Genomic DNA, 14,891 nt, shown 5'->3' with positions numbered 1-14,891 from the left:
TAGCCGCCTGCAAGAGAAAGTGGGAATGTCTTATTAAAGAATCATTGCCAGCTAACAAGTCAAGAAGAGCCACTGTGGCCACTTTCACTTATCACTTGTCTTGACACTTCTACTTGACTTCCTACAATCTCATCTGTAAGGATTGGAGTAGCTATTGGAATGCACTTTTAGTGTTACTGTTCATGCAGACTTCAACATGACATTCATTTTCAAACGTTCCAAATCTCGCTTTACCAACTTCCCCCTAAAAACATTTGCTCACATTCTAAATCTCTTGCGGCAAATGTAAGGTAACCACACGTCCATGCAACCCTCAAAGATGGCTGAGGTGCAGTTGGTCTTGCGACCAAATGGTGTTCGTCACAGAATGTCTACCATTCACGTTTAATTGTTGTGCAAGTTAGCGCATTTGTGGATATTCAATATATACTGACCCTTAAAAAAGAAAAAAATCCAAAGAAAATTCATTCTAATTCTGTTTTTAGTTATTTTGCAGTGGAAAAGTAATGTATGCCGGTCAACCTGTGGGAATTCTAGTTGCTATTACTCAGGAATTAGCGATAAGTGCAGCAGATGATGTTGTAATAAAATATACAACAGCAGAGAAACCTCTGATGACCATTAAGCAAGTTTTGGACAGTGGACAAAAGCAACGTATTCGGTTAGAAAGAACAATAACCCCAACAACTACTGGAAGTGAGATTTTTGTGTGTGCCTTTTTAACAATTATTAAAAAGTGGATTTCCTGTTATGTTCTGGAATTATGTCTACAAAGAATTGTCAAATTACAGGAAATATTTATTACAAAATAAATGGAGAACATGAAATGGAAGGACAATATCATTACACATTAGAATTACAAACTTGTTTCTGTGAACCAATTGAAGACGGATTGAACGTCTATTCATCAACACAACACCTACAGATCGTGCAGAGTGCAATCGCAGTCATGTTAGGAATACCTGAAAACAGGTATATTAATTTGATTAAACAAAAGAAGATATTATGAAATTTGTTTTTCACTTCTAACACTATTTTCAGTTCAGTTATTACAGAACTTTCGTAGAGTAGTAAGTATTATAGGAAGAAGTTATATGAACGTTTCTTATCAACGTTTTAGTGAATTATAGCTAAAAAAATTGCATATATTTAAGAATATAAACCTGTACTATAAAATTATATCTCACAGTAGAATGTTTGGACCGTCATAGTTTATTTACATTTTGGCCGATAATTACCAGATTATAATAAATAACTTGAAATTATGCGTCAGTCTGTAAAGTGTAATTTGGTCTTCATTTCTATCGACCATGTCGAAGGTTATCTATATGACTTTAGATTCCAGTGATGTCAAGAATTGAAATATCTTTAGTAGCAGTCTTAAGTTTTTGTCTGTGGCGAAATTGATGGTGAGAAGGCTAGGTTGAAAGCTGCAATTTCTGTATTACATTAGACGTAGATCACTTCAGTTCTTTATTCAAAGAAACTTTAATCCTCATAGTAAATAGTCAAGATCTTAAAACTAATTTTGATTACCGTTGTTGGACGGTCCAAGATAATGCTTGGTTTCATGATGCACCATACTTTCTCGTGTTTCTTACACGTACTTTCTCACTATTTAATGCCTGCAGAGTATTTTTGGAATATAAAACAGCTATTAAGATATTTCCTTCTATCGCTAACTACTGAAAGGAGCTACTTTGTCAACATCAACAATCCAAAGAAGAGATGCGACAAGAAATCGATACAACGTCTTCCAAGGATGCCTCTTCAAATTAGACAATACAATACATTGTTAAACACATTATAGAACGCTGTAATAAACTTCTTTAATTTTTTCATTGAAACTATTTAATATTTAAGTTCAATTTAAGTAAAGTTTCAAGCCAGTAATTTTGCTCCTTCTGCGTGATGCAGTTTTGTTTTTGGCCTGCCTTTGATGAATATATGACAAAGTAAAATATGAGATTATAAATTTCTGTTTCAAGTATAAATATGGAACTAAGAAGAGTTGGAGGAGCTTACGGAAGTAAAGTGACAAGAAGTTCATTAACTGCTACAGCTACTGCCTTGGCTGCCCACAAACTGAACCGTCCTGTTAGAATGGTACTTAGATTGCAAACCAATATGAGGGCTTTGGGTAAACGATATCCCAATTTTGCTTCCTATGAGGTAAACCGATAAATTTAATACTTTTTTAAAATTTATAAAAATGTTATTTAATTAATAAAAATTATATTTTAGGTTGGTGTGAATTCAAAGGGAAAAATACAGTATTTAACAATGAACATGTACGAAAATTTTGGCAATTCATTAAACGATAATATTACTAATTTAACCGTTCAAGGTATTAGAAATTGTTACGATTCTTCTACGTGGAGTGTAAATATATATTCTGTTCTGACGGATATGCCAGCCCATACATGGACAAGAGCTCCTGGTATTTAGGCTAATAGCTATTATTATCTGATTGCTAGAAAAATAAATAAATGTAAAAATTATAAAATATTTGAAAACTATGAAGTACAATATTTGAAATGTATACAATGGTAACTTGTCAAAATTGTTATAAAATAATTGATATATAGTTAATAATAATAGGTACATTGGAAGGAATGACAGTCATAGAACATATTATGGAACATATAGCGTATGTAACAAAAATTGATCCAATTGAAATTAAAAAGATGCACCTTGTTAAAGCAGATGAAAATGCAATTCGTGAAATGATTCAGGCAGTACAAAAAAGTTCTTCGTTCCATGAACGTAAACAACTTATACAACAATATAATAAGGTTATTATGCATAATAATAATAATAATAATAATAATAATAAGGGAAGGGATTAGCTATGAGGTTAGCATACTGGACTCCCACGCGGAGGTCCCGGGTTCGAATCCCGCAGCTGACCCTTAGGTTTTCTCTTCCTAGGAGCTTCTTACAGCTCACTATCCGGTGATGGACAGTGTTGTCTGTAACTAGAGAACACTGTCCGGAGGCCGGCAGTGCACTGGAAAAAGCTCCGGGCGCTAATAACCTCAGCTGTTGATGCGCCAAAAAAAAAAATAAAAATAATAAGTGCTTATTTACTTTCAGCTGCATACATAAGTTACAAAATACTTATGCATGACTAAAATGTTTATTTTTTTTTTCTTTGTTTTCGTTTCGATAGGGTTGTCATCTCTTTTACTGAGGTTTCGGCTGAAATCTGTCATTCCGAAGTGCGGCTTTACCAAAGATTTTTTTCAGTTTTTCTCGATTTTCTAAAACAAATCCAATCATTTTCTTTAAACTTTTGCACATGCTGCATGTTTTGGAATTTTGAGGAGTCTTCTGGTTGATGACCCATTGAAGCTCTTCAGCACAAATGTATTGTTGATACTATCCTGGATGAAAAGTACGCCTCTTCAGCAAGTAGAAATACAAGTTCTTCTAAATCATAATAATACACCACGCTCTCCTTACGTCCGTCTGAAACAGGAGTATGAACAACTTCCTCATCCGTTTATAGCCCAGATCTTGCTTCATCAGTCTACTACATTATTTCAATCAATGCCTCATTTTTAGCAAGTAAAATTTTACTACGGTAGAAGAGGTACCTCCAAAAAAACCTTCGTGTTTCTCTAGAGGGATTCCAATTAATGACACAAAGATGGGGTTAAGTTAGTATTAGCAATGGAATATTCTTCGAAGAGTAAACAGCTGTGTTATTTTTCAATACTCATTAAGCTTTCACAGTCAAAATTTCAAATACTATTGTATTACCAATTGTATTTACAAATTTTCGGATGAGTTCAGTTACTAAGATGTACTTAACTCTAGTTATACAATTTTTTTTTTTAGGAAAATCGTTGGAAGAAAAAAGGAATATCTCTGACACCAATGAGTTTCCATTTGGAATTCTTCCCTTGTTATTATTCAATGGTTTCCATTTATGCTCCCGATGGAACAGTAGCTGTCACTACAGGTGGTGTAGAAATGGGACAGGGAATTAATACCAAGGTCTGAGAATACGTAAATATTCCATTATATTTATTTTGTTTCTTCGTAAAGATAATGAATTACTAATTGAATTTTGTATCCTGGAAGGTTGCACAAGTTTGTGCTTTAATATTAGGCGTGGAAGTGAGCATGGTAAAATTGAAACCGAATAGAAATCTAACATCGCCAAACAATTATCCTTCTGTTGGTAGTTTGACAACGGATTCAGTTTGTTACGTTAGTATTATGGAAAATATGACCTTTAATTAATTATGGGTCACTTACTAAAAGCTTTACCCATAGTGTTGCATTTTAAGTAATAATTTGTGATTTTTGTGTAAAAAAAATTACATACATAATTTTTCAGGCTACATTGAGGGCTTGTCAAGAATTACAAAACAGGTTACAACCTCTTAGAAAACAAATGCGCAATCCAACCTGGACTCAGTTATTAAGGAGAGCAACCGACGAAGGAGTAAACTTGAACGCTTCCTACATGTAATTTTGTTTTAACTTAGAATTTTTACTTTGTTCTGCTATTAAAAAAAAGAAAAGTTCAAAATCAAAGTTAGATCTACTCTAACACATATTGTGTCCAAGTTCAAATGAAATCCTTTGTTGAATGTCTAGAAAACTACTAAGTAATCTCGAAAAAGCGTTTGCACAATCACTCTTCCGATGAACTATGCAATGAGCGTATGTAGTTTTAAGAAAATCGTAAGTACCATCATTAAAGTGGTAGTTCCAGTTAACCGACTTTGACCAAATCTTATTTATCTGTCACCTCTAAACCAAATATTGAATTTTAACTGTGATTTTCCGTTTTTGATTACATACACACACATTCACAAACCCCATTTCACTAAAACCACTATTTCTAATCAGAAAAAACTCAACACTGGTATTTCCTGAGAAAAACTAAAAAGAAAAATCTTTCTACTCTTACGAGTAGTAAGAAGCGGATCTTATAAATTGAAAATCCTTCCATAGGTGGGAAAAATATAATTATACGCCTGAGCAAGCTTACCCAACTTAAATAAGCAATGTTATTGGAAATTCAAGCTTTCTATTTCAACGAGGTATCCTTAGAAGCTCTGGCATTCCTGACGTAGTCCATGTATGAGAAGCACACCACTAAAAGAAAACTTATATCACTCAAAACTACTTTATTGGCCTTACTTTGATTTTTAGAAGATTTAAGCGTTTGATAGAAGAATCATTGTTTTTAATAATAGTACTTTACTAAATAGTATTGCCAGTAAGGGAAAGATGTAAATCGTGTTAAATTCCGGACTTCATTAAGTACGAACTATTTAGAACTATTTTCTTCTGAAACATTCGTGAATGGGTATGTTTGTGGGTGCGTGTGAAAACACTTATTTTATTTTTTTCAAACCGCAATTTATTGAATTAAATTTTTTTGAAGTTTCGAATTTACTCTGGTAGTCACTCTAATGGTTTATTTTGATTTATTTAAATTTGAATTTGTGAAGTATTTTTTAATTTTTTGTCCATATTATTTATTGGCTTTTAAATATATTCATATTTAATAACAGGTACAGCATGAAGGAACCAAATCTCGTGAATTATTCAATATATGGAGTAACAGTTACAGAAGTTGAAGTGGATATGCTTACAGGACAATATCAAGTAATTATTATTTCTTTTATTAAAATAATAAATTATGTCATCGACAGCAATCAAAACAAAAACATAGAATATAATATAGTTATTAGAAGTAAAAGTGTAAAGTTCCCAGCTGTTTACAAAGATGGCGTTGTTATCAGTGAATTACCAAGCCGTGTTAGTTGATCGGCGATTGTAGCTGACTCCGTAAGGTGTATAGCAGAATTTGTGCAAGATGGGTGGTACCGCATTTGTTTAATGCTGATCCGAAAACAAATGAAAAACTAATTTCGTAGCTAATTGATTTTGTACCCAATTTTAGGACTATTTCTCTTTTTCCAACTTTGGCATCCTCTAACTTCCACAAGTGTAAAATTTGTGGGTGTAGAATGTTTTGAGTCAAAGAATTGGTAGCTGCTGTGTAGGTAGGTATTCGGCCCACCTTCCTTAATCGCACTTCAGAAATGGAATATGTTAACTAGAAAATGTAAAAGTGCGTTTCTTTTATGTAATACGTTGTCTAAAATAGCAATATTATCTATACTCATCATAATAATTTTAGTTTAAGTTGTGGTTTTATAAAGAAGGTTTTCTGTATTCATAAGTTTATGTGTAAAATATATCAAAAAAAATGTAGGTCGGAACAAAATATTTATTTAATAAAAATGTCTACTTCAGCGTATCGTTATCATAAGTATTTTTGAGGTTTTTCCGATTTGATTGCTTTAAAAAAAAAAAGTCTGGTGTGAGTTATTGAGTTACTTTCACTTACCTGATTTACAAGATAAGAATTTAATATATTTTCCCATATTTTATTTGTAATCATTACATTAGTAGTGAAGCTGTGTTATTCTCAAGTCGTGAAAAATAGAAAAAAAAACTCTGCAGTAAATTCTTCTTCAGCCAAACTATTTCGTTTAAACTCGAATTGTAACGTCATTCGTTTCTTGTCAAAATAGGGACTATATAATGACTCAGAAGTGGCACTTATAAGAGCTAAATCATTCCCGATAGTAGATTTTTCTGAGAAAATGCTTCAAATAAGTGTTATAGATCTACACTTACACAATGAATATTACTGACTAAAGAAAATTGTTAGAATCGAGATAGTCCTACCTACCAAAACAAAAATACATCCATTAATTGTTCATTTTTTTTGGTGACTGATTCATTGTTTCAATAGGATTAAAAAAATAACTGCCATTTCAGTCATTGCCATTTATTTTAAAGAGCTTTCGACCTAGGGACTAGGTCATCTTACACATAGACCGATCATACTCTGGCACATTTTCTCAACATATAATATCTCCACGATGGCAGATTAGGAGCAATAAAATAAACAAAATTTGTCAAAACTATTAGTAAATCAAATTTTATCTAGTAATTTTCATTTTACAGATTTTAAGAGCAGATATTTTAGAAGATACAGGAGATAGTTTAAATCCTTTATTAGATGTTGGTCAAGTTGAAGGCGCTTTTATTATGGGTGTTGGCTACTTTAACAGTGAAGAACTAGTTTATAATCCGAACACTGGTGCTCTATTAACAGATCGTACTTGGGTAAGTAATCTTTTTAATTTTTGGTTAGTTTCTAGCTATACGAATTTACTCTTTTTTTTTCTTTTGATATTATTTAATTATTTGAATTTATTATTTGAATATTATTCGAATTTAATTAAGTAGGTATATACAAATTTATAGAACCTTTAAAACAGTAGATCAGTTGGAAAATTGATTTTTAATTCTTGTCTTTAGGTATCATGATGTAAATAAAACAGAAATATATTTTTTAATTATAGACTTACTGGCCGCCCGGTGCAAGAGATATTCCTATTGATTTTAGAGTATCCTTTAGAAAGAATAATCCAAATCCATTCAGTGCGCTTCGATCAAAAGGTAAATAGATATTCTTAAAAGAATTCAATGGTAATTCTTGTTTATTAGTGGAGTCTTAAATCAGAAAAATTGACTTAGTAGATAAACTAAAAAAGGTGTTTCACCAATTTCTTCACTCAAATTTTAGCAAATTTGCCACTTTTTAATATTTCTAAAAGTAATGAATGTCAGGTCATTTTTTGAGCGTTTTCAAGATTCTTCATAAACTTGGAATCATTCCTTCAGTAAAGCATAACACCAATTTAAATATCGAATTTGGACTTCTTTAATTAGTATATTTTAATTAAAATACCACTTTTTCATACTCAGTAGACCTTTAAAACCTACATTTTGTGAGAAAATGAAAATAATAATTTGAAATCTTTCCAATATATTTTAGCTACGGGTGAACCAGCTTTATGTATGACCATCTCCTTACTGTTTGCTTTGAGAGAAGCGTTAAGATCAGCTCGTTTAGATGCTGGACTGGAAGATGAATGGTTTGAATTTTGTAAGTAAATACTCATTTAAAAAAAAACAATTACAAAATTTACTATAATGTTCACTAATAGTAGAAATTTGTTTTTCAGTTCAACCATGTACATTTGAAAAGGTACTTTTAACATCTGGTACATCTCCAACTCAATTTTTGCTTAATACTTCAGAGGAAACTATTGAAGAAAATGTTTAAAAAAAAAAACCTTATAACGGAGCGAATACCAAATATACTGTAGAAACTAATTGGTTCGGTAGATCCGTCTTTTTCAACCCAAAAATTCTGTGAAGAAAAAAGAAGAATATTTGCATACATTTTTTAAATGTAGTTAAACAGCATTGTCTTTTACGAGTACATCTAAGGGTCAATGTGGAGGGGTGCCACCCGATAAGAACATAGTACTCGTATGTTATCAGCTTTTTAGATTCTTCAACTCGTATGTTCTGGCTGATTGATTTTAGAAGGGCGAATATCATTCGCAGGTTGTATACCATGCAACCATTGGACTCCCGTCATTAATAATAAGAGCATTACACAGTTAATTTTTTTTTTTTTTTTTTGACGCATCAACAGCTGAGGTCATTAGCGCCCGGAGCTTTTTCCAGTGCACTGCCGGCCTCCGGACAGTGTTCTCTCGTTACAGACAACACTGTCCATCAAATTAAGTTTTTTACTTCTTATTGAGGAAAGTTACAATTAGGCTAGTAGTGATTAATTTTGTGCCCACTTCTAACCTTGTATGAAGTTTGTGGAAATGCCAAATTATTATTTTATGCTCTACTGTTCAGGTGTATTTATTTTTAATACTTTTTGTTTTTTCATATTCCATGACCAATATCGGGAATTAGAACCTAGTGCCACTGTATATATATCTCAGCTTTTCAGTTCTCGTCTTTATCTGCACCGCTGCGAGGTACCGACTTTAACATTCAAAACTAATATAAGAAATGAAAGACGGATTTATGCAACAACCATATTTAACCTACATTTATATTATTATAACGTTTTACGTCAACCTAAACAATTGTTGTGACGACTCAGCATGTTGAAAATGTTTTTGATAAATTAGCATTTCAAATAAACACCTATAATAAAAGAATTTCCTGAATAACATGACGAATTAAAGGGAACTAGAAAAATAATTTATCACTTTCTTTTTAATGTTTATTTTAAATAATTTATTATTACAATTACATTTCAGAAACGTTCTTACATACAGAATTATACTTATGTATATAAAAAAAATGAAATAACCCTATGAGTGAAAAAAAAAGGAAATATTCGTAAACGAATATAATCACATGCGTACTTTTTTCAGTCCTCTATCACAATTAAATAATAATAAACACTCGCGAATATTGTCAATATGACAAACTTTTCAATAATATGCTAAACATATTATGTTTTTGAATTTTCTTCTTTTTTATTTAAATTGTGGGTGTGCATTTATCCTTTACTATTTATTCATTTATTCAATTTATTTTGAAGTAAAAAAAAAAAAAAATAAAAAATAAATTATTGTAGTAAACAAAATAAAAAAAAACAGTCTAAACTGTGGAATGAATGAGAACACGCCTTAACCCAAAATAATCCCCACAAATAGAACTTTTTCTTCCGGCAATCTTTTTTTTGTTTACTTCTAAATCTTCGAATTTAAATAAATACTGCTTTAATAGACAACTGCTCACACTAAAAACCCTCGCTTATTTTATTTAGAAAAATTCCACAGTATAAAGAAAATTAACTTTTTCCCCTTTAAATTATTGTGCAGTCTTATAGTTCATCTTTAAGATCATCTTCACCGCCGGTAGTTGGTGGTGGTGATCCACCTTGGTACAGTTTCGCTATGATAGGTTGAACAACGTCTTCCAATTCTTTCTTCTGTTTCTTGAATGCTTCACTTTCTGCGTCTTGGTTTTCATCGAGCCATTTAATTTTCTCTTCAATGGCTTCTTCCATTTTGGTTTTATCAGAGTCAGAGACCTGTGGGAGAGAAGAAATTCAACATTATATTATTATATTCTAAAAGTTAAGTAAAAAATTAAGCTACTATTTACAATTTCGAGACCATACTGTATTATTTAATTTGTTTATAAATGGATTAAGCAAAAACTGTATATTACTATAAAAGGACGCACATTAGTTCAGATTTCTAATTTTAAAAACACCAAACAGGCGCTAATGAAAATTAATGTAGGGGTTTCATCTGACCCGAAGGACATTTTAAGCCCTGGAAGGCAGTTTGTCACTTTGTATTTGACTTTTAATACTTTCTTAATCGAGATTCTTGAGTAAAAAGAAAAGGATAGAGTTAGAATGCGCATTCTGTGCGTAGTCGAAAGGAAACAAAAGCAATGTCGCTGCCGTTTCTGTTGATGTGGAAAGGAGCAACTAATTCACGCATATTTGCAGGATGGAGGTAGGTAACCCGATTTGCAAGGAAAAAAAAATAGCCATGACAAAAGAGAAGAATTAATATAAAGAAGATTCAAAAGAAGACGAGAAAGCATCAAAAAGGGATAATTGAGAACGCTGCAAAAAAATAGACAAACTATAACACTTCTTTGGGAAACTTATCGGCACTGTCTGGATACAGGAAATAAAACAAAATAGACAATTGATTGAAAAATGGAATGTTGCAAAGAATTAGCACATCTGAGAGACTATACACAGACACAGAGAACTGTAAAATTCACAGCAATGAAAGTGAAAAAGTGGTAAAGAAGGTACTGAATCCCTCAAAAGCGAAACGATGAAACACCTTGATGGCCATGAGAGATGTACAAAGACACACTCTTCACTTGGAATAAGGTGGGTTGATATTTTCTGAACAAAAAGAAAAATGAACTAGAATGATTTAAATATTTTGGCAAGATTACCGGCGCCTCAAGAAACAGCATACTGTGTTCCTAAATTTAAGGAAGCACAATGTAGTCGTTGAAGCAAGATGCTAAGTGTGTCTTGATAACCAACGATAAGAGGACCCCGTTCTTAAGGATAGGTAGAAAAGATTAAAGGATTGTTTTCCCCTAGAAACTTACCTTAGATCCAAGTTTATCTTTGTCGGAAAGTTGATTCTTCAATGAATAAGCATACGATTCAAGATCATTTCTAGCTTCAACACGTTCTTTAAGTTTCTTATCATCATCAGCAAACTTTTCAGCATCCTTAATCATCCTCTCAATATCTTCCGGTGTAAGTCGGTTCTGATCATTGGTTATTACAATTTTCTCCCTATTTCCTGTGCCCTTATCTTCAGCTGATACCTAAAATTGTGTTTGATCTTTGATTAAAAAACAAAAATTTCGGAAAAATAACATATCTATAAACTAGGATTTTGAAAAATATAATAAAAATAGAAAGTCATTGACGTATGAACAATTACCTGCAGAATTCCATTAGCATCTATTTCAAAAGTCACTTCAATCTGTGGAACACCTCTTGGAGCAGGTGGAATTCCAGTTAGATCAAATTTACCAAGTAAGTGGTTATCTTTTGTCATTGGACGTTCACCTTCATAAACCTAAGAGTGAATAGAAACTGTCAAACTTCTACGCACGCAACTAAGTATTTTAACACTACTACACTCTCAATACCTAAAATTAAACTAAAAGCTGAACAGTTCGACAAGCTAACCTGAATTGTAACAGTGTGTTGATTATCCGAAGCTGTAGAGAAAATCTGAGATTTTTTAGTTGGTATAACAGTATTCCTAGGGATGAGCTTGGTCATCACACCTCCAACAGTCTCAATGCCCAAAGTTAGAGGATTGACATCCAGCAATACAATCGCATCGGTGTCCTGTTCGCCAGACAGTACTCCAGCTTGGACGGCTGCGCCATAGGCTACCTGGAAAAAAGAATAAAATTAGTAAATTATTTTCTCTCTTGGCGTATCAACTGCCAAAGTATAATAAAAGTTTCTTACAGCTTCATCAGGATTGATGCCCCTTGATGGTTCTTTACCATTGAAAAATTCCTTGACAAGAGCCTGTACTTTAGGAATCCTAGTACTTCCACCAACCAGTACGATTTCATCGACATCCTTCTTATTCATATCAGCATCTTCCAACACTTTTTGTACAGGTTTCATTGTTGATCTAAATAGATCCATGTTAAGTTCTTCAAATTTCGCTCTGGTAAGTGATTCTGAGAAATCATCTCCTTCAAAGAAACTTTCAATTTCTATCCTAACTTGATGACTTGATGATAATGCTCGCTTGGCTTTTTCTACTTCACGTCTCAACTTCTGTACGGCTCTGTTGTCTTTTCTAATATCTTTGCCTTTTTTCTTCTTGTACAGTTTGATGAAGTGATCCATGACACGCTGGTCGAAATCCTCACCACCCAAATGGGTATCACCATTGGTTGATACTACCTAAAAACATTTAAAAAAGAGATCTCTTAAAAAAGGCTGCGCAGTTGTAGTTGTTTTATAAATTAGATTGTCTTTTTGTGGTCAAATCTTCTATTTTAGAGTGCATTTTTTTTGGGCACTAAAATGGAGTATAACTGTTGTAGAAAGTCGTCAAAGGATACCTTCGTGTCACAACTGGTTCGCTGAGAAGATACACACCCAAAATGTTCGACACTTAAAAAACAATTGAAACTGACATTCACATTTAAAACGTAATTAGTTAGAAATCTCTTGGGGGGGGGGGGGGGTTTACACACAATACTTTGTGTACATCTTAAATATGACAAGTGTTATACGATTATGTTCAGTCACAAAGAACAGGTCGACAATAAACAATGGTCCACGCCTTGCTTGGTACACTATCTTTAAGTTTTTAAGTTTAAATTAGAGCTTAAAACGAAAAATGTAACGATAAAGTCAAACTCAAGTACACTATACCGAAGTTACCATATATATTATTTATTTAACCCGCAAGTTTGATCAACTTCATAACAGTGCAACAGAAGCTAAAAGTTTAAGTCAAGCGTGCTAAGAACGAACAGCAACGGCCGAATCATAGACACTAAACTTGAAGTAGGAAAAAATAATTCCGGAACTAAGGGAAAAATAAGAAGAAATAGCGGCCTACCAGGCTGGTAATGATTTATGAACACAGATACGATCGTATTTCAATCTATTCTTTTATATACAAAACCATCGAAGAAGGAAAGCTTTCTTGAGTTCTCTAAAATTATATTTTAAGTTAAGTGAAGGCAAACAGCAATGCAATTAAAAATAATAAGCCTTGAAATTACGCTTACTTTTTAATATCAATAATGATATTATAAAATTACCTCAAATACGCCATTGTCAATAGTAAGAAGAGACACATCAAAGGTTCCACCACCTAGATCAAAGACTAGAACATTCTTTTCGCCTTCCTTTTTGTCCAGACCGTAAGCAATAGCTGCTGCAGTTGGTTCATTGATAATTCTCATTACTACTAGACCTGAAATAGTTCCTGCATCTTTGGTAGCCTGCCTCTGAGCATCGTTAAAATAAGCAGGTACCGTTACAACTGCATGTGTTACCTTAATTTGAGGAAGAAGAATAATATAAATACATCTTGTTTTTTAAACACAGTTTGGGAGAGGGGAGGAATACATACAAAAACTTACCTTTTTGCCTAAGTAGGCTTCAGCAGTTTCTTTCATTTTACCAAGAACCATAGCCGATATTTCTTCAGGCGCGAAAACTTTGTTACCTTGTGAAGTTGATACTTGAATATGAGGCTTACTGTTCTTTTCCATTACCTGATAAAAGGAATAAAAATATTAATACATTTCCAAGACTATTTGTTAGAACAATGCTACAATTACTAAATATATTCAGACATTGTCCCTCCAAAAAAAAAAAATACCTTAAATGGAAAATATTTAATATCTTCTTGTACACTGTTTTCAGTCCATTCTCTACCAATAAGACGTTTTGCATCAAAAACAGTATTCTCCGGATTTGTTGTTAACTGATTTTTAGCTGCATCTCCAATCAATCGTTCACCTTCGGTTGTAAACGCCACATACGAAGGTGTAATACGATTTCCTTGATCATTCGCTATAATTTCCACACGCCCATTTTTGTAAACACCAACACTGAAAAATATTTTCAACTCAACTTATAAAACATTTTCATAAAAAAAGGATGAAAGTTGCTAAAGTGCACTGAGCAAAGTACCGTTATAAATGGCACACTTAAAACAAGACATTTAACATACCATGAATAAGTAGTTCCTAAATCAATTCCGACTACTGTTCCAACATCTTTATTCTTTTCTTCCGCCGCACATGCTAATCCCAAAGCTAAGAGCAGATAAACTACCCCCTGTAGCATCATCTATACAAAAATTTAAAAGTAAAAAATCAATGCTATTAACTCCACCATTAATTAATACATCTTAAACGTGGACCGGTCATATGAATGACTTAACTTCAAAAACAATTATAACAATTTGGAAGAATTTTAATCTTTTCTATATATTCAAGTACTTTAAACATTCTTCATTAAGGAACTTAAAATGTACAAACAAAACAAGAAAAGAACAAAATAAAATATTAATATTTTACCTCGTTAAAACAGAATTCTTGCTTCTGATCTCAATTATTTTTGTTTTTGGTATGACAAAAGTTTAATATCCCAACACGAGTAACTTACGAATAAACGTCTCGACTTAAGTGTACTAGCTTATAAAATGAGAATGAAAGTGCTGAAAGTTACAACCTACTCTCCAAAATGCCGTGGACAAATACGATTGGTCCGAAATCTCTTTTACACAGTTATATACGTTCTTAAAATCTATTGGCTATCTGTAATGACATGTCTAGGCTTCATTGGTCCATGTGTATGCCCTAGAATGTTCTAGCGCAATATTTCAAAGTTTAAAGCTTTGAATGTAATTCAAGATTCTGATTAAATATTGCACATACCATACCATACATTCAAAAGTAATTTAGTGCTTAAT

General features: G+C 32.5%; 2 protein-coding genes across 7 annotated transcripts in view; one reads left to right on the top strand and one right to left on the bottom strand.

Moving 5' to 3' along the window:
* Positions 1-9,538, top strand: part of LOC141452910 (uncharacterized) — a 23,857-nt gene extending 14,319 nt beyond the window's left edge. For all 6 annotated transcript variants that reach the window (XM_074125455.1, XM_074125463.1, XM_074125498.1 and 3 more), the window contains 13 exons: positions 486-696; positions 792-972; positions 1,989-2,172; positions 2,245-2,440; positions 2,602-2,795; positions 3,844-4,002; positions 4,090-4,218; positions 4,349-4,479; positions 5,538-5,631; positions 7,006-7,167; positions 7,407-7,503; positions 7,883-7,993; positions 8,073-9,538. In XM_074125455.1, the coding sequence (XP_073981556.1) occupies positions 486-696; positions 792-972; positions 1,989-2,172; positions 2,245-2,440; positions 2,602-2,795; positions 3,844-4,002; positions 4,090-4,218; positions 4,349-4,479; positions 5,538-5,631; positions 7,006-7,167; positions 7,407-7,503; positions 7,883-7,993; positions 8,073-8,173 (1,950 nt within the window). In that variant the 3' untranslated portion in view covers positions 8,174-9,538. The remainder of the gene's footprint in view (positions 1-485; positions 697-791; positions 973-1,988; positions 2,173-2,244; positions 2,441-2,601; positions 2,796-3,843; positions 4,003-4,089; positions 4,219-4,348; positions 4,480-5,537; positions 5,632-7,005; positions 7,168-7,406; positions 7,504-7,882; positions 7,994-8,072) is intronic.
* On the bottom strand, positions 9,467-14,891 carry Hsc70-3 (heat shock protein 70 cognate 3). The gene is made up of 10 exons (XM_074125559.1): positions 14,497-14,891; positions 14,148-14,266; positions 13,794-14,025; positions 13,552-13,686; positions 13,228-13,464; positions 11,906-12,355; positions 11,615-11,827; positions 11,364-11,501; positions 11,020-11,244; positions 9,467-9,961 (listed from the first exon to the last, which is right to left on the bottom strand). The coding sequence occupies exons 2-10, from the start codon at positions 14,264-14,266 to the stop codon at positions 9,752-9,754; spliced, it is 1,959 nt and encodes a 652-aa protein (XP_073981660.1). The 5' UTR covers positions 14,497-14,891; the 3' UTR covers positions 9,467-9,751.

The sequence above is a fragment of the Rhodnius prolixus genome, unplaced genomic scaffold (genome assembly GCF_049639745.1).
Source record: "Rhodnius prolixus isolate KJV_2025 unplaced genomic scaffold, Rpr scaffold_1, whole genome shotgun sequence".
NCBI lineage: Eukaryota > Metazoa > Arthropoda > Insecta > Hemiptera > Reduviidae > Rhodnius > Rhodnius prolixus.
This window is presented reverse-complemented; position numbering and strand designations above follow the sequence as displayed.

Excerpts from the sequence above, each read along its gene's own strand:
- Hsc70-3 (XM_074125559.1), bottom strand. The coding sequence starts at position 14,266 with ATGATGCTACAGGGGGTAGTTTATCTGCTCTTAGCTTTGGGATTAGCA. Across the intron at positions 11,245-11,363 it reads ATGCTAATGGAATTCTGCAG|GTATCAGCTGAAGATAAGGG; the intron begins GTAATTGTTCAT and ends ACACAATTTTAG. Across the intron at positions 9,962-11,019 it reads AAGATAAACTTGGATCTAAG|GTCTCTGACTCTGATAAAAC; the intron begins GTAAGTTTCTAG and ends TCTCTCCCACAG.